The sequence below is a fragment of the Dunckerocampus dactyliophorus genome, chromosome 16 (genome assembly GCF_027744805.1).
Source record: "Dunckerocampus dactyliophorus isolate RoL2022-P2 chromosome 16, RoL_Ddac_1.1, whole genome shotgun sequence".
NCBI lineage: Eukaryota > Metazoa > Chordata > Actinopteri > Syngnathiformes > Syngnathidae > Dunckerocampus > Dunckerocampus dactyliophorus.
Window position 1 is genome coordinate 24,423,855 of NC_072834.1, and position 18,633 is coordinate 24,442,487.

The window sequence follows — 18,633 nt, forward strand, 5'->3', positions numbered from 1 at the left end:
CAGCCGGTACAACTTGTACGCCTGGGAGAGAACATTTTAATCCCCTAGTGTGAAATCCCAAACTTGGAGCATATGCAATATGTCCAACTGCCACGTCTCCCGCTGAAACAGGCGACGAAAGCCACTAATTCCTGCAGCTACACTTAGAATGAGTCACATTTGACAAACTGGGCACATAATGTGACTTTAGTCAATTGTAGCCCTAACCTGAGCCTGCAGGCCCATTAGGCGTACACGTCTGCACCACGTAGCACATCCCTCCTATAGGCCTGCACGATATCTCAGCACTACGTTTCATTATCTTTATTACTGTGCTTATTCTTATTCATTCAGCTGCCTCGCATGGGACACACGCTCGTTTCGAACCGTTGCCACCTCCCACGTACGGTCGCTACACACCAGGAGTGTCCACAGTGAAAAATGAAAGGGAGCAACTTTGCCACGTTGATATTTTGTCCAATATGCTATAAATCACCGTAATTTACGGTGTATAAGCCCCTCCTGTCTTCTTAAACTTTGAACCCTGCGGCTTATACAGCGGTGCGGCTCATTAATGGCTAAATTCTAAACGTGTGCCATCTTTACTTCAGAGCTACTGCTAATTGTTTAAATACAGCACCGCTCGCGAGTCGGCGAGGAAACGATAGCTCTTTCCTTGGCAGGAGCCAATCAGGAGCTATCAGTGCAGTCACAACCAGCTGGAAATGGCAGGAGGTCATCTTATATAACGGGATAACAACATAACAGTCTGACTGATGCCGTCATCCTGCTAAGATCACTGAACTCATCACATAGCAACTTAACTCAAAAGGTACTGTGTATCTAACAAATATGCAAACAAGTACCAACATGAGTTTAAAATAAAACAAATGCAACTATTTTAAAGTTTTCTCATAATGCATTGCTTCTGAGCAAAGCATTCATTGGGCAGCTGCAATGACGTCAGCCTCCCACTGGGCTCTGGGACAATCTGGTTGCCTGTGGTGGACAGAGGCAACATTGCAACGTCATCCAGCTCAGATGCAATGCATTATGGGGGGGAAAAAACATAGTAATGACCTCCTGCAATTTCCTATGGGTTGACAAGATCGTTGTGACTTTTTCATCAGTCATGATTGGCTCCTGTCAAAAAAAGGACCTGCCTGGTCCTCACGGACTTGTGTGTGCCACAATATGCCATTTTATGACATGGACATTTGCGGCTTATAGTCCGGTTCATCTTATCTATGTACAAATCTGGGTTTTCATCTAACTTTAGTGGGTGTGGCTTACGCATTGGAATTTACAGTACTGTGTATGTACAGTACTGTATATACACAGTACTGTATATATACAGTACTGTGTATGTACCGTACATACATACAGTATTGTTTTTTTTAGAAAAAGGTGCATCTGAGCTTTGTCATGTAGGTGAAAAACTTCACTATCTTTTTTTCGCCATTTTTGGGAATTTTTTTGTTTTTTACTTTTCCAAATATTTCAACTTTCTTCTTAAATAATCTTTATAAATTTTGTTTTCAAAACATCACTTTATTCCCATAAGATTGCGACTTAATTTCCTTCATACACTCATGATCCTAATCTTCGGACCAGTTGAAAAATGTCTAGAATGATCATTTTGCACATTTGGATCTTAATGAGGTTTTAAGTAGAGCTACAATATGCAAAACAAGAAGGGGGAGTGAGACAAAAAACACTTTAAAAAAGTCATTTATTGAAAACAAGTAAACTGAAGCAGGTTGTTTATCAGCTGATCAGAACCAAAAATATTGTCAGTAGGACTCAGTAATGAGGAGCTCCACCGTTCTTGTTCATCACTTCCAAAATGGCTTTGGGCATGCTTGATGCCAGTGTTTCCAGGAGGCTAGTGGGAACATTGCTCCAAGTGGTGAAGATGGCTTCACCAAGGGCATCAACTGTCTGGAACTGATGGCCATTTTTAGAAACTTCCCTTGCCATCCATCCCCAAATGTTCTCTATGGGATTGAAATCAGGATGGTCCAAAAGAGTGATGTTATTCTCCCTGAAGAAGTCCTTGGTCAAGCTAGCATTGTGACCTGCAGCGTTGTCCTGTTGAAGAACCCAGCTGTTACTAAACAGATGAGGGCCCTCGGTCATGAGGGATGCCCCAACATCTGCATCCGTTTGACGACCCTGCACCACCTGAAGCTCCGGTGTTCCACTGAATGAAAAAGCACCCCAGACCATGATGGACCCCCCTGTGCCGGGTAGAAAACATCTCAGGTGGGATCTCCTTGTCATGCCAGTAACGTTGGAAGCCATCTGGACCATCAAGGTTACATTTTTTAGCGTCTGATGGTTACTGTGCTGCAGTCGGCACCAGTAAGGTCTTCATATGGGTGGAAGACCGCCCTGTGTCTTGATGGACAGCCAATGGGATCCTCCGGCTCAGCGCAGGTGTGATTATTTTGGGTCTACCACTTGACATTTTTGTTCCATAATGCTCAGGATCTTTCCAAAAAAGTAGAATGACTGATTTCCTGCTCCCAACCTCAGCAGCCATGGCACGCTGCGAGAGGCCTTGCTTATGCAGCTCCACAATCCCACCACGTTGAAAAAGTGAAAGCTTCTTAGCTTCACCATCAGGAGGGCATGACAGTGGGAATGATGACACCACATCAACATTTGGAGCACATTTGGGCTTTTATAGCCTGTGGTCTTAAACTTTTGATCAGCTGATAAACAACTTATTTCATTTTGTTTGTCTCACCCCCCCCTTCTTGTTTGTGCATATTGTAGCTCTGCTTAAACCCTCATTAACATCCAAATGTGCAAAATGATCATTCTACCAATTTTTCAACTGGACTTTAGATTTTGATCAGGAGTGTATTACACCTTTTGCCCAACCGAATTTTCCAAAAATGACAACTTTATTTTATTTTGTTTGTTTCTCATATATTACAACTTTTAAAAACAATAATATTATGAGTTTATTCTCATAAAATTTGTAGTCTGAATATTTTTTCTCTTAATATTTTTACTTTCTTGTAAAATTACAGCTCTTTTTTCCATTTCTGCTGTTTTTGGTTTTTTTTCCAACTTTCTTCTTGTAAATTTTTTACTCATAATTACAACTTTATTCCCATAATATTTTAACTTTATTCTCATGGCACTAGACCTTTTTCTGCAACCTAATTTTCCAAAAATTGGAACATTGTTTTCTTTGTTTCGTATATTATTACAACTTTTTTTTTTAATATTTCAACTTCATGCAACAAAAATGTTATTTTTCCTCATAATAATATTGTTATTCTCATAAAATGGTGACTTTTTCTTGTAAGATGACAACTTTCAGACAATTTATATTTTCACCATATTCTTGTAAAATTCCTGCAGATTTTTCTATTTCTGCTCTTGTTTTTTTTGGTTTTCTTGTTAAACTTTTACAATGTGCTGCGGGCCAATAAAAAAAAAAAAAAAACAGCTGGGAACTCCAAATGGTGCTGCACTTTGGACACCCCTGCTATTTGGACCCCCCCCCCCCCACCCCTGGGGGGCACTTTGATATTTTTCTATATATTTTTATGTATAAAAAGGCAACAAAATAACTATTTACACATACTGTATTTACAGCCAAAGTTCTGTCTTGTTAATTACTAGTATCAGCATTTCAGCTTTTTTTCTTTACATTGTGCCTCGAGCCTTGCTCTATTTTTACCATTTTTACTGTTTTTATTTCTACGACGGGTGTTACGGGTCGCACGTTGGGCACCCCTGCTTTTAGCAAACTGAAGTGCCTCCGACCATCTCCTGAACACCTCGTGAGTGGGCTGGCATCACTCACACTGGTGTTTGTTGGCATGTTGGTCGTGGTTGATATACTTGATGCGGGACCGCCATCGGCCCCCAGTTGAGTTGACTTTGAGGGTTAGTGGGTGCAATGGGGGACTAGAACACTGCAGTTTACCATCAGTGTTGATGAATTGCCCCTGATGTTACGCCATCAACTAACCAGCATCATCATCAGCGTCCAGTTCCCCGTTGAGTTCTGATGTTTTCATGAGCCGAGCTTCCATCACCTCCATCTCCTGGGTTTCCATTTGCTTCTTCACGGCATCAAACTTCACCTGATTGACAAAGCAATTGTCTTTCAGTGTGGCTGTGAAAAGCTTTTTCATTTGACTTTGCATATTTACCTGCAGATCCTTCATGTCCCTCTCCAGGCGGAGTCTCTCTGCGGTCTCACTCTCCAGCAGCTGGGATGCTGACTCACTTGTGCTCCTCTCATCAGCCAGTTCTGCCAACAAGTCTGCAATCTGTCCGCACACAAGATAGACAACTTAGTTCACAGAAGTCCACCACCAATCTGCCCCGTCAGCCTCACGCCACAGCCCACCCTGCTCTCCAGACGATCCGTGTTCAGTCTCAGCTCGTTACGCTCCTTCTCCACCTTCTCCAGCTTTGTCTTCTGCATCTGGATCTCGTCCTTGGTCAGAGGTCATGAAATATCAGGTGTTAGGAGAAATGTCATAGAGTATATGCAGGGTTAGAATTGTCTCACATCTTTGCTCCTCATCTGCTCCTCGGAGAGCTGAACCTTAATGAGTGGCTGGACTGTGGTGAAGACTTTCCACCATGGCCAGTCCTTCACACCACGGTTCTTCTTGATGTTCTTCTGGATGCAGCGAATTGCTAGATCCTGAATCTGTTGACATAAAGTACCAAGAAGAAGACGACATACTGTAGAACATAACACAAAGTGGTCATAAAGCTGACTTGAAGAAGCATGTGATTCCCCTCAAGTGCTAAAACAAAATCTAGTCAAATAGGAGAATAATTATAGAGTTACTTGTGTGGTATGCAGTCAGGGCCAGCAAAGCCTTCTCTGCTGGTCTGAACACTACCAGCAGCACAGACCTACAGTTCCAAGTTAAAATCCAGTATTTCTTCCATGAAATTGCATTCATTTCATCCCAACAGTCTCTCGCGTGTCTCTTGGCTGCACTGCTTCTAGTAACGTACGTGCACTTTACTTTTTTTTAGATTTCAGCATCTATGTGTTGCCATGTCAGGCCTTCAGGGCCAGGAGTGCTGGCCCATGTCATAAACGCTACTAGCAATGAGGCTGTTGTTTTTAACCAATCAGGTATTTCAGATTCACCTCTCAGGGCCAGCTAGCGAGCCTACAATAACAGCATTTTTCTGTCCTCTGATTGGCTGATCAGAGCAAAGCTATTCAACAAGCCAAGTTGCGCCCACAATGGCTGACACGTGGATGTGAGACTGACACCTCTGGTGAGTAGATGTATTTTATTTATGTATGGTGCTATGTTTTTACATACATTTTGATTGTGCTCCAGAGGTTTGGAGTTATCTGAACCCTTTATCGTGTATTCCTTTATTCATCATTTGCAACAATTAATCAAGGATTAATCAATTATACAATTAATCTACAGCTATTTTGGTATTCCGTGGATGGTTTTTATACGTAAAAATGTAAATATTCTCTGACTTCAGCCTCTCAAATGTGAATACTTGTTACTGTCCTGAGTCATGCATGAAAGCAGAGCTCTTATGTTTGTGTTTTAGGGCAAACAAGACATTCACACACATCAGCTTTGACTTTGGAGAACACTGATGGACATTTTTGTTGCGTACCAAAGCACTAACTGTTCGTTTGCTTCATTCTGATTCGTCTAGGACAGCAGTCGGGAACCTTTTTGGCTTTTTGAGAGCCATGAAAGCCACATACTCTAAAGTGTATTTCAGTGAGAGCCATAGCATATTTTATATCATTGAATGCAACTTAATACATGCATTTTTAAGCAAGACCAAGAATTTTAGACTATAATAAGTCCCTGAATGTATTCTTCTTAATAACGTTGTTATACTGCAGCCAACCAATAATCAATAAAATACTTCTTATTATTAATGCGACTTCAGGAGCTGCATGGTTTTGCACCGTACGCTCTATCTTTCTTCCTTTTTGCCAACTTCTTCGTCAAAACGGTTGGTGCTGCAGAAGTAGCTATCTGACCATTTGATTAAAGGAGGGAAGCTTACTTCTTGACCTCTCAATGACCCGGATAGGCTACCGCATTATCCAGTAATAATCAAGTTTTAGTGTCTGACCGGAAATATCGAAGGACAGCTGGTGGAAAATGGATGATAGATTATGATGCATAAAAAACATTTGATATTTTGAACGTTATTTTTAACACTGATTTCTGTCGTGTTTTACTTTAAAATGTTAGCAAAAAAGAAATAAAGATGTCAGAGCCAGATGCAGTCATCAAAAGAGCCACATGTGTGGTCTAGAGCCTAACCCATTATTCCATTCATCAAGCTTCAGATGAATCAACTAAGAAATAATAATGTATTTTGCCAATTTGCCACATAAAATAATCCTGCCTTGCTGTGCCCTTCCATTTAGGCTCGTTACATTCGGCTGCGCACCAAATTTACAAGCAGCGGTGGAAGTTACTCATGCTCAAAGTCAGGCGTATAGGTGATGTTGTATTTGAAGAGAAAACGTTAAAAACAGAAAAAGCTGTTGTGAAATTCAACATATTTCTGCCAATTCAGCACAACTCCCCTCGTTTTACACACACCATAGAAGCTGATTGCAGGACTCAGGGTATTCACTATGTATGCATGTCATTTGTTGCTTCTGCCACCTCCTGCTACCTTAGCGCAGGTAACCACCACATGAAAAGCATTTCATGAATGACTGTGTGTGTTTTATTGCTAGCAGCCATCCAAGGGCTTGCCAGCCTCCTACCCACAATTTCAGCCAAGTGCGTTCCAAGGCTGGAAGCTAATTTCTGATTAATTAAATCAAACACGTTGGCAGCTCATTCTAAGTATGACACGATTTCCATGCTGCTTATGCACGAGGCTCTCGAGCAGCAGCAGATTAGGGGAAAACCCAATTAGAGCAACACAATTCTCAGCATCAGGTACACAGCACCCTGAAGGTACTCCCTATGACCAATTAGGATTTGTCACACTGAGGAAACCTCACACGGAGGAAAATGCATTCCCAATTCCTGCCAGAAGATTTGAATAAGCCTGACTTGTCACAGCTAGTCTGCAATGACTGGAAAACAAACAAATAATTGTAATACATGAGCACCGTGTACAAACATTTGAGCATCCACATTACATTAAGACAGTGTGACAACCGTGAAGGCAAATGACGGCGTCAAGACAAATGCATTAGCGCTAAAGACGTGTTTAGGGTGAGCGTGGATACTCGTGTTTGTATGCAAGTCAAACACCTCTCAGCTCTTACTGCTGACACCTTAATCCCATTAGTGAGATAAGTATATTCATCATTTCAAAGGATTATCTCCAGACACTGATGTTGGTCAAGAGGGTCATCCCGCAGCAGTTTCAGGTGTGTGAGGTCCACACCACCCTCATCCCACTAGGAGGTCTTCATGGACTTCGGGACGACAAAGGGACTGACCAAAACTTGGATGAATACAATTATCCAGTAAACAAGGGGGCAAATTGTGATGGATTCATTAATTGATGACGACGTTCATCAAGTGATGACCTAATTCAGGCGCTTCGCTTCCTGTATGACCGGTGTCAGAGTTCGCATCGCCAGCAATAAATGACTCCGCCAGGGCTGCCCTTTGTCACCGATTCTGTTCGTTTCTTTTATGGACAGAATTTCTAGGCGCAGCCAGGGCATTGAGGGGATCCGGTCTGGTGGCTGCAGGATTGGGTCTCTGCTTTTTGCAGATGATGTGGGTCTGCTGGCGTCATCGAGCCGTGACCTTCAACTCACACTCGGTTTGCAGCAGAGTGCACAGCAGCAAGTCCGAGTCCATGCAGTGCCATCTCCGCGTCAGGGATGAGATGCTGCCCCAAGCGGAGGAGTTGAAGTACCTCGGGGTCTTGTTCACGAGTGAGGGAAGGATGGAATGTGAGATGGACAGGCGGATTGGTGTGACGTCTCCGCATCGGCCTGTTGTGGTGAAGAAGGAGCTGAGCTAAAAGGCAAAGCTCTCAATTTACCGGTCCATCTACTGTACGTTCCTACCCTCACCTACAGTCATGAGCTTTGGGTAGTGACCTAAAGACAAGATGGCAGGTACAAGCGGCCGAAATGAGTTTTCTCCGTCGGGTGGCTGGACTCGCGTGTTCAGGGCAAGCCCAACCAGTAGCTCACCGCCATGGACACCTTCACTCTCCTATTACCCAATATAGAAGACATAATAAGGCAGAGTACCTTGTTGTTTTACTTCCGACTTTGAACATGTCTTCTGAATGCCTGTTTTTTGTATTTATTTCCTTCAGTCATCTTTATGCTTGAAAATACTTCATTTGGACAAAAAATATGTAACATTTGCTTAATTATGTAGATTTTCTGGCTACCAATAGGCCGATGTTCCCACCCTCACCTAAGGACATAAGCTTTGGGTCATGACTGAAAGAACGAGATCACGGCTACAGGCTGAAAGGAGTTTCCTGCGTAGGGTGGCTGGACTCACCCTAAGACATGGACATGGACATGGCACGGGCATCTAGGACGCCTCCCATGCTGGAGGGATTATGTCTCACAGCTGGCCTGGGAACACCTTGGGGTCCTCCTGGTGGAAATGGAAAAGGTGGCCAGACTTCTGGAGGTCTGGACTTCCCTACTGAGACTGCTGCCCCCGCGACCCGACCGGGATAAGTGGAAGAAAATGGAATGGAATGGAACGGTGATAGGCCACAAATCAGCCACAAAAAAAGCTATTTTTTTAATCAACATATTTTTGAAAAAGCGGAGTGCAAAGTGGTAACGACGCAGGTGTTTGGCACTGTGGGGTGGGGGTCGGATCCCAGGCAGCGTACATGACAAGGTACGGCAGTATATAGTATTAGTATTTTTTAACAATACTGGTCCCCGGTGTCTGCTGAGAAGAATCGTGGGTGGTTACGCTCCCAGTGAAGGCCCAGGCACCAAATGAAGCCACTGCAAGGTACAAAGAGGATTTCCAAGCTTGTGTAGTTGGAGGAATGTTTCTGCTTCAGCCTGACCTCAATGCAAATATGTGACAAACATTTCCTGTGTGTTTGTCGGGTACCTGAAGGACAAAACTCAGAGAGCGGGAAATGACTGCTGAAGCAGTCAGTAAAGTGTTGTGTTTGCCCTTGACAGTTGAACAAGGACAAAAACAAGATGTGATTTTGTCATTTCATGTCACCTGGGCTGGCACGGCTTTGCATGCCTAACATGCCAGACAAAATCAATCAGCAGACCTTCTGTCACATCCTCATCCATCAAGCAGCCAGTCTTCCGCAGGGACACTAACATCCACAACACCTGCCACCCGATTGTTCACACACTGGCACGGGGGCCCCAAAATGATAATAGGTTAACAGCAAGGGCACAAGCGGATGCTATTACATGATGATTATTCTAAGATTGATCAGCAAGACAGTCTGTAAATCATCTACATGGAGATGGAAATCACTCAATAATCCGCTGCAGCCACGCTTCTCTTCAATTCCTCTGCTGCTCACTAATCAGAGCTAATGTATGCAAAACGCCCTTTGGTATTCACATCAAGCAGGGCCTGTCTAACATATACTGCACAACAGTTTACTTGCAACAAATTCGATATACAGGAATCCCTCGTTTGCCGCGGTTAATTGGTTCCCCACCCGACTGCGTTAAATGAACTTTTGCAATACATGAGTCAATGTTAACACATGGAATATTTTGCTAGTTGAAGCATAGAAAACCTCTTGATGACTTTTTAAATACAGTTTTTAACATGATTAGAGCCCTGTAGATGCAAAACAACACCCCTATAGTGACTTTTACACTCCTATTATTCTTTGTTTACACCACAGCTCAGCCTGTGGGATCACTGCAGGGACATCAGGTCTGGAAGTGATGAACTGTGATAAATGAGGGATTACTGTAACGGTCGGTATTCATCCCCGATTCTGTAATGCCACATGCTTGTATAACAGATATATTCAAATACTACTGCCAGTACAGCTGATGAATGTGTAACGATGGCGACAGTTTGAGCCTGAAACACACTGAAATCTCTTTACATCATTTTCTATTGGAACATTCAAATCACAACTTGCAAGCCACAGAACGGATCATGCTAGAATGTGGTAATGAGCTTGGTTCTGACTGGAAGGAAAGTCAAATTGAAGAAGGAACTGGAATGACACGAGGCTCTGCTGAGTCATTCCTATTTCACGTGCAAAAGGATCAATTATTCCCTTGCATCAAAGCACCTGATCAACTTCACTTCCACGATCATAAACATGACTTATAAGAACATTCTCATCTTTATGTAGCTGCTTCACACTTGCACGCTGTCGTGTCAGTGCCATCTATCTCTACTTGGAAATATAATCTGATGGAATTGCGTAATACAGAAGGAGGGCTGGATGGCACCACTCTTTATGCACTAGGATTCATCAACACGGACGTATTCCGTGGAAGACTGGGCCTGTTTTCTTCCATTCTATGTGGCTTTTTATTTATGAGAGAAAATATACAGTATATACAGTCTAGAGCAGGAGCATGAAAGCAATTACCATAAGCACTGCTTGAATAACCCCCTCGTCCAGAGAGGAACCTCTACACTAGCTCTTATTTGTAGCATTCATCACGTTTGCATTTGATTGCATTTCCCATCTTGGGTGAGTTAAAGAGAATACCATTAAATGATAAAAATATACAGAAAGTCTTATCTTTCTATTATATATCCATTTCCGGGGAAGAGGGGCCATTTGGGGACAGAAGCAGAGGACTGGACGCTTTGCAAATTGATTTTATAATTGCAGCTGCTGCGCAATTTCAGATGGTTTCTGTGCTGTGGAAATGCCAGATTAAAAAGCACCGGGCTCCTTGCCCACTTCAAACTGTGAATAATGGCCTTTAAACATATACGTACGTGTAGATACCACTGAACAAGATATCTTGTGATATCTATATCGTGCTGCACTGGGAGGACGGGAGTCATGTGGATTGTGGGGATGCTGGTTCAGTCATCACACGGAGAAGGAAGGTGGGGCCGCATATGTCCGCAGAGACCATCATGTGAGCGTGGGGAATGGACGATATCATTTCGTCTGTACCGTGTTTACACTCACTTCATTAGATTGACGTGCACAATGTGAGAGGTCAAACTGCACTGCTGGTATCCCGAATAATAGAAGATCTTCTTCTATGTGGAAATACTACTCAACTCTTGTTGTTTATTTGCTGCTTCATCAATCGCTTTACATCAAAGCCTTCAATCCTGGACCCACACCCGTGGATGGATGCCACTGTCACATCTGCTCTTGTGCATTTCCACCGAGTTAGGTCACACTCCGTTGTAGAAACACTTAGATAAACTCTTTTAAACCCCGAAAAGTGGAAATTCATTTGTCTTAGCCTAAAACACACACACATGTAACAACACCCATATAAATAGGGTCTACTGTACGCCTTCAAACAAGTAAAAGCAATAAAAGAGACTTATGGGCCTGCAAAGCAACACACAGCATGCAAAGAACCCCAACACATGCTATATCACTGGATAGGTCTCCATGGCGGGAATTTAGTTTTCTGTGCAACCATGGTGACGTAATTGACCACCACAGTTGAAAAGGCCACTTTATGAGACCATGCCGTGCATATAAGATGCTAGCAAGCTACAACGGCGCAGGGAAGCATTCCAAATTCTTGTCAGGTACGAGGGGGACAGTTAAGGCAATATTTGTAAATGCTTGTGGGAAGTACAGTCAGTGCAAAGCCAACAGCCACTAAAAGCAGCTCAGAAGAGTGGAATTGTTGGTGCACTGAAGGCGACCATCGAGTGTTTGTATTCTTTATGGATGTTTGCTAGCCTGAAGCATGTATAGCAGTGCATTGTTTTGTCATTTAAATGGTAATTAGGATGAACCATGTTTTACATCCACCGTATTTTGACTTTTACTGATAAGCAGGAGGTGTTTTGCTTACCTTTCTTTTCTTGAAGGCTTGCCGTGCCAGATAACCCCGACATGCAGCTTGGAATAGGATTAGATTGCGCTTGGTTTGCTCATCCCTTTGTTCCTCCAATCTAGCCAAAGTGCCAGCTTTGAAGAATAACTAGAGAAGAAAAAAACAGGTTTGAACGTACTAGCAAAGCGGGATATCAGGGCTACGTAGATGATGTAGTGCATGGGGGAAATGGCACTAAGTACAGCAGCCAGGTCAAATCCAGAAGTGAGCTAGAAAGTGAAGGAGTGCTAAAGCATCCATCAATAGGAAAGAATGACAGGTGGGGTTTTATCTTTGTGGGGAAGCTTGATCAAGTCATCTCAGACAATCAGCCTCGTCTTTTTCCAATAGGTTGAAAAACTGCTAAACCGCCAAAAGAGACAGCTTGCGTACCTGCAAGGGATGAAATAAATACGTTTTTCATGGATAGATGAAACCTGCCTTTATTCCCAAAGTTCTGGACCCAAATGAGTGGTACCAAATTGGTCTGCTTCCAAGTATTCTACATTTCTCACACCTTCTCCGCCTCTTTGTGTGGTCTGTTTTCATTGGTCCTTGCTCTGGCTGGGGGTGGGACAAGTTTGCTTTGACTTTTTCTACTTTTTGAACACATATTTGTTGTGTCTTGTTTGGGTCTATATTATGTCTTATTTCTGTGTTATGTCTTATTTTCTCTTATTATGTCTACTCTATTGGGTAATAGGAGTGTAAAGGTGACTATAGGGTTGTTATTTCATGTCTAGAGGGCTCTAATCATGTTAAAAAAAGGTGGTAAACAGGTTTTATATGCCCTAACTGCCAAAATATTCCATTTATAAATAAGGAATCCTACTTTGTGGAAATTAATTTATCAAAGTCAGGTCTGGCGGGGGGGTCGGGGGGTTTTGAAGAGGACCTCAGCTTTAACGATACCTTTGTGTGAAATGTTTTCTGCTTTTTTTTTAGTTTGTCTGCTAATCTAATGGTACAGTCCGGGGCAACACGGCTTTCATCAAACTATCCCTTTTGTTGTTGTGTTCTTAAATTGGGGAGCCGTGCATGTCTGAGACACCAACATAACCTTTCTCTCTTGGTTGGCAGCCACTCGCCTGCTGCTGGGATTAGACCTCGGAGCAGCCAGTCCTGTTATTGTCATTCTTTTACAAGTTGCACTACAAAAGAAAGCCAGACATCCGTTTGGAAAATGTTGCACTCGTGACCTGAGAAGAGGGAATAATGGTGACTTAGAGTCAGCCAGCCAGTCAGACACACGCCTTTGGAGTTGCAAACTCTCAAAAAGACCAGATGAGGAGGGGCAGAGGTTGGCTACTTTCCAAAAAAACAAAACGCATCTCAAAGAGGGACAGGTGGAATGAAGGACAAACACCCCCATGCCGGGAATAAGAGGAGCAGTGTACACCTCGTGTGTGTGGAAATGGAAGGTTCATGTCACCATTTGAAAAGATGCCGCGTCTTTACTCACCCTGCTCACACCCATGTGGTAACTGCTCTTCTCCAAATCCAAACTCTCCAGCAGCTCCTCCACAGCCTAAACAAGACACACAAGAGCAATGATACCAAGGAGCACGTCTGTGTGTATGCTTTGTGTATATCATGCCGTCAGACAGAAAGACCAGAGCTAGATTACAGCAGCAGACGTTCGCCCCAAGAATTGAGGGGCTTTTGTTTGGTGTTTCCACAGAAACTCAGCCTCAGTATCCTGGCTCAGGGGGAAAGAACTTCTCTCTCCCTTAACCCCATTCTTTCACTCTCTTGCTTATTTCCCCTCAGAAGCAAACTCCTGCTACACTTCAACCCAGACCACCACTGCCACCACCGTATGCCCTATGAAATCCCTTGGGGGTGTTTTACCAATTCTGTTTTTTCTGTTGTAATTGTTTACGTTGTACTTTTGGACCTTTTACATTTCTTTTACCAGCATAGGGTGTGCTTTTTGGGTTAGTGAATAAAAAGTCCATGAATTAAATGCAAACATCCTTCCTTTTCTCGATGGAATACATCATTGGGCGATTGAGTCCAGTCTTTGAGAAATGGATGTAAGCTAGGCTAACTTTTCTAAAGGGATGTCAGCCTCTGCACACGTTGCTACAACATCAACGTAGATGTAGATGTAGTCCCCCATGCGATTCCAAACGTGTTAATAAGTCATTCAGTCCCAAAGACGTACGGTATTTATACCTTTTTATAAACCCGGACACCCCATCCCAAAGATGCATATTATTTGTACGCATTTTATGTTTTTTGCGTGAGGCAAAAAGAGGTGATGACACAATTGCACAATAAAAGATGTCAATCTCTAAGCAGTTTTAAGCCATAAAAACGGCCACAAGGTGGCAGAAGCGCATTTGATAATCTTTTGCATGTACTAACGCGCTCGACAGCGAGGAGGACGTGGAAGAGCGTGCAGTAGTGTAGCATGTAGAAGGCTAAACTGGGATTGGACGAATTAATGTAAGATATTTTTGATGACACCCTTATTGTGCTTAGAAGATGTGGCAAAAAGCGCTCTTATTTTGACGGCCGAAAGTGTTCCGTGTGTGTTGCCAATGTCTGTTGGTGGTTAAGATGAGCAGGGCGCAAGAATAAACGTGCCTCCTGTCTTTTTTCACTCAAAACCTGCACGGTGTCAGTGGGCATCGCAAAACGCTCGCTTACATTCAAGCGGTAAAACACGCGTACACACACACACACACACACACACACACACACACACACACACACACACACAACTGCACTAGCATGCTCTGCTTACCCAGCTAACCCAGCTAGTTTCCACTCACGCTCCCTAAGAGGACTTTTCCACCATCTTTCGCCAGTGTCTCAGGTTGCCATTTCAACATGCTTAGCTCGGGGGGGGGCGGGGTTAGTGTTTGTGATGAGATTCCGCCACGACTGAGCGATCCACCGGGAAAGTACTTCCCCACCCATACGTTCTTTCTCCTCATGATGACAGCATTTTATTCACATATGTCACTTTCTGCGAGATTCCGTGTTGAACAGCAAATTCCATTTTTATTAGCCAATGCCCAGATTCCGTTCATAGGGCCCTAAAAGTGCACCATTTTGGAAAAATATCAATGAATTGAAAGCTCACCTTGCTTCCTCTCAGAGGTTTTACATTAGCACTAAAAAGTGCGCTTGGCATGGAAATTGCAGGTGAATATTGAGAAACGCTGTTGGCCTGAACTCAGGACTCCAACTTTGGTTATGACATAACACACGTGCTGCACAATAGCAGAACGATAACAGAAGAGCGTATGAACATGAGGGTATAGGGGATGATGATGGGATGTGCATGCATGACATCATACATGCATCATTATTATGATGGATTATTAGGGATGTCCCATGATATCAGCCCACCAATATGATCGGCCTGATATTGGCATAAAATGTAATATGTGTATCGGGTTTTATCCCTATAATGAAAACGATTTGAAAAATGCTATATATAGGCCTATGGGCTCCCCTATTTCCCGGCGCACAAATGATGACCTCATCTAACTGCGTCTGCAGCGAGTAAGCAACCGTGGGTGGCAAATAACAAGCCAGCTCGTTATGTCTGTGGTGTCTCCTTCAGATATGAAACTTGTCATTTGCAAAGTGTTGCCAGTGTGTGCCAGGCTTCTTCCTTCAATACTTCCAATTCCCAGGGACATCATGGAGTGCATCGCACTGGATAACCAGCCCTTTTCTATCATGCAAGACACCAGATTCACCAAACTTGTGGAGTTCCTTGAGCCACGCTTTGCCATGCCCAATCCAAGTATTGCTCAGATGTTTGCTTCCAGTGGTACAATGTTGTTTACAGCCACGTCCAGAAGCTAATCGCTGTAGCGGTATCCATTAGCTTTCATTCCACCAAAGGAGATACGTGATGTTACACATATCAGTATTGGTTGATATCGGAATCGGGAATCGGGAATTGAGAGTTGGACAATATCGGCAAAAAAGCAAATATTGGACATCTCTAATATATATAGACATATACACATATACAGATACACAGTATATATGTAATTACAGTCAAACCTGCCTATAGCGGCCACTGAAGGGAAACGGCAAAAGTGGCCCCGATAGACAGGTTGGCCGCCATTTTGAATTTGTGCGCACACATATTAACATGTATTCCCAAAAAGACTGGAGCAAAGCCAAGAGACGTAGGGGAAAAGGCTCTGTTGACACATAAAGGTAGGTAAATCTAGGTAACAGCTCCGCTGAGGAAACTAGTAATATCAATAACAACAATGACAACAATGTTAGTGAACGAGCCCGAGGATATAAGTACAGGATACACGTGAAGCAGTCATGAATGGGTGTGTACGTGAACAATTGAGTGCGGAGGAGGTGCGAAGATCGTCGTAAACTAACAATACCATCGCTCCTTTCTTATTGAATGGGCTTCTAATCTCTAATTAGTCGGCAATTAAGTGATATTTTATGTTTTATTCAGGTGTTTTGGCTATTTTAGAATCTATTCACGGCATTGCAAAGTGGGAATATTACCGTTTTGGCCGTCATTGAATCTTTTCAGGGCGGCATTGCAAAGTAAGAAGACAGCTTTTTTATGTCGAACTAGGACTCAGTAATTAAAGTCTACACACGACGGCTTCATTGCTTAAAAAACAAAACTTTTTCGTGCATAAAGCTTCTGCTTGAGTTGGTATTTTGGCCGCTATATGCGGTCAGATATTGACCAAGGGAGACAAAATGGGTGGCCGCTGGCCGCGTTGGACAGGTGACTGCTATACACAGGGTCTATAACACGTACATTTTCTGCGGGGGATTTTTCAGTGGCCGCTATAGGCAGGTGGCTGTTGTATACAGGTGGCCGCTAAGACAGGTTTGACTGTATATACAATTATAGAAGCCGCTAAACTATGAAAAAAAAGTGAGAATGGAAAAACACTTACATTTGTGCTGACCTTATCAGAATAGTAGAATGTGTTTTTCCAACTCCTTTTTTCTTTTGTGTTTAGCACACAGCTACAGTATGCTAGCATTGACTCAGCGTCAGCATTTCCAGATGAAAGCTTTGAGGCGACCTGGCTCTTTAGCAGGCAAGAGAGCGATATGGTCAAGTTGATTAGATCATGACAGCAGCTCTTGATGAATGGCGGCTTACTTCCCTGTCAGACGGCTGCTGACAAATCAGGGGCAGATGTAATGAAGCTCCCCTCTCACAACATTAATCTTAACTGTTTGGCCAGTGGCAGCGCTCTCTCGCTGATTGACTCACTCTCTGCTCGTCCTTCACGATGTAATTCCGCCCGTGCTTTTTGGTGAGGTGCGGCGCCAGCACATCAAAACGTCGGCGAAACTCAGAGAACACCATGTGGTCGGGGTAACCTGGCAAGGTCAGTCAACAATAACGACATTTCACTTGGTGGAATGATTTCTTTAACAAGTGACCTGAGAAAAATGGTGACTAGCTCTCGGGTTAGTCTTCATATGTTACTTAGCAACCGTCTCACCTTGTCTATAGATCCGCAGAGCATCAAGCAGCTTGGATCCACGCAGCTGAGCGCGGAGCAAGGCCACATCTAGCTGCATTAAAGCACAATCTCCACCCTCCCCCTGAGAATCACTTTCTCCACCTTTGAAGAAGGATCCACTTAGAGCTTTGAGGGCGTCCGCCTTGGGCACTATGCAGTGAACAAAGTGAATCCTGGACCTCCGCACCATGTCCAGCAAAGCATCCTGGCACAGACAAAAGCACACGTGGGAGAGAATCAAGCGATCCTTGACATCATTAGCATGACATATGATAGCAAAGTGCACTTTTTGGGTGGAATGTTGCAGGTGTTGTTTCAGACTGGCTCCAACTGTTTTTTTTCTGCCATTTAACTCGTTGGACTTGTCCTCACGGTGTACTCACACCGAGCCTGATATCATTTTCAACTTGAGCTCTGACTGCAGCTGGAAAAAAAAGAAACGGTCTTGATCCAATCCATTTTCCTTCTAAGCCTCATGAAACAAGCCGTGATTGCTTTACGGCCTACAGTTGACCACATGACACATTCTCAGCTGTGAGCCCTGGCCAGCCTGTCAAGCTGCAGTGGCTTACTTAGCTTTGGCTAAACTAACATGGAAACTTCTATATACCGTATATCTATACTGCACATATGGGAGAAAGATGTGCCGTACTCCACATCCGTAATCTTCTGTTGGGTTCACTTTTCCTCTGCGATATTGAAATATTTGGAATGTTCTTTTTTACTATTTTCCTTTTAATTACAGTACATTGTAAGGTGTTTTTTTTCTTCATCTACAAATGATGGTATTCATTGATGTATGTGTACAAACCACTGCATGAGTTGCTGGAACCAACATCGTTCAAAGACATGAACAGACCTGCCAACCTAGTACACATATAGTATACATGTACACACTCACAGTACACACGTACTTGCCCACAAAACTCACTGATTCATCCACGGTGCTAACATGTTGGTTTTATTATTCGGCACTAAGATTACCAACCAATCTGTTCACTGCTATAACTAACTGTTCCCACTGATGACTAATTAATACGGATACAGTATCATCACTGTGATTGTTGATATTAGTTGTTGTTTCCACTATGGTGTTTTGACCTCTGCTGATGCAGTCCTGTTGTTTGTTTCTGTCGCTGGTGTCGTTTGTCCCCCCTTTGTCTTCTGTTCTCTTCTCCT

The 18,633-nt window shown here is 43.3% G+C and overlaps 1 protein-coding gene across 17 annotated transcripts in view; it reads right to left on the reverse strand.

Moving 5' to 3' along the window:
* The window catches only part of LOC129169030 (unconventional myosin-XVIIIa-like), a 120,380-nt gene that overhangs the window by 39,828 nt on the left and 61,919 nt on the right, over positions 1-18,633 (reverse strand). For all 17 annotated transcript variants that reach the window (XM_054754965.1, XM_054754981.1, XM_054754972.1 and 14 more), the window contains 8 exons: positions 17,434-17,659; positions 17,199-17,308; positions 13,422-13,487; positions 11,939-12,067; positions 4,523-4,666; positions 4,358-4,447; positions 4,158-4,277; positions 3,974-4,088 (listed from right to left, as the gene is read on the reverse strand). In XM_054754965.1, the coding sequence (XP_054610940.1) occupies positions 3,974-4,088; positions 4,158-4,277; positions 4,358-4,447; positions 4,523-4,666; positions 11,939-12,067; positions 13,422-13,487; positions 17,199-17,308; positions 17,434-17,659 (1,000 nt within the window). The remainder of the gene's footprint in view (positions 1-3,973; positions 4,089-4,157; positions 4,278-4,357; positions 4,448-4,522; positions 4,667-11,938; positions 12,068-13,421; positions 13,488-17,198; positions 17,309-17,433; positions 17,660-18,633) is intronic.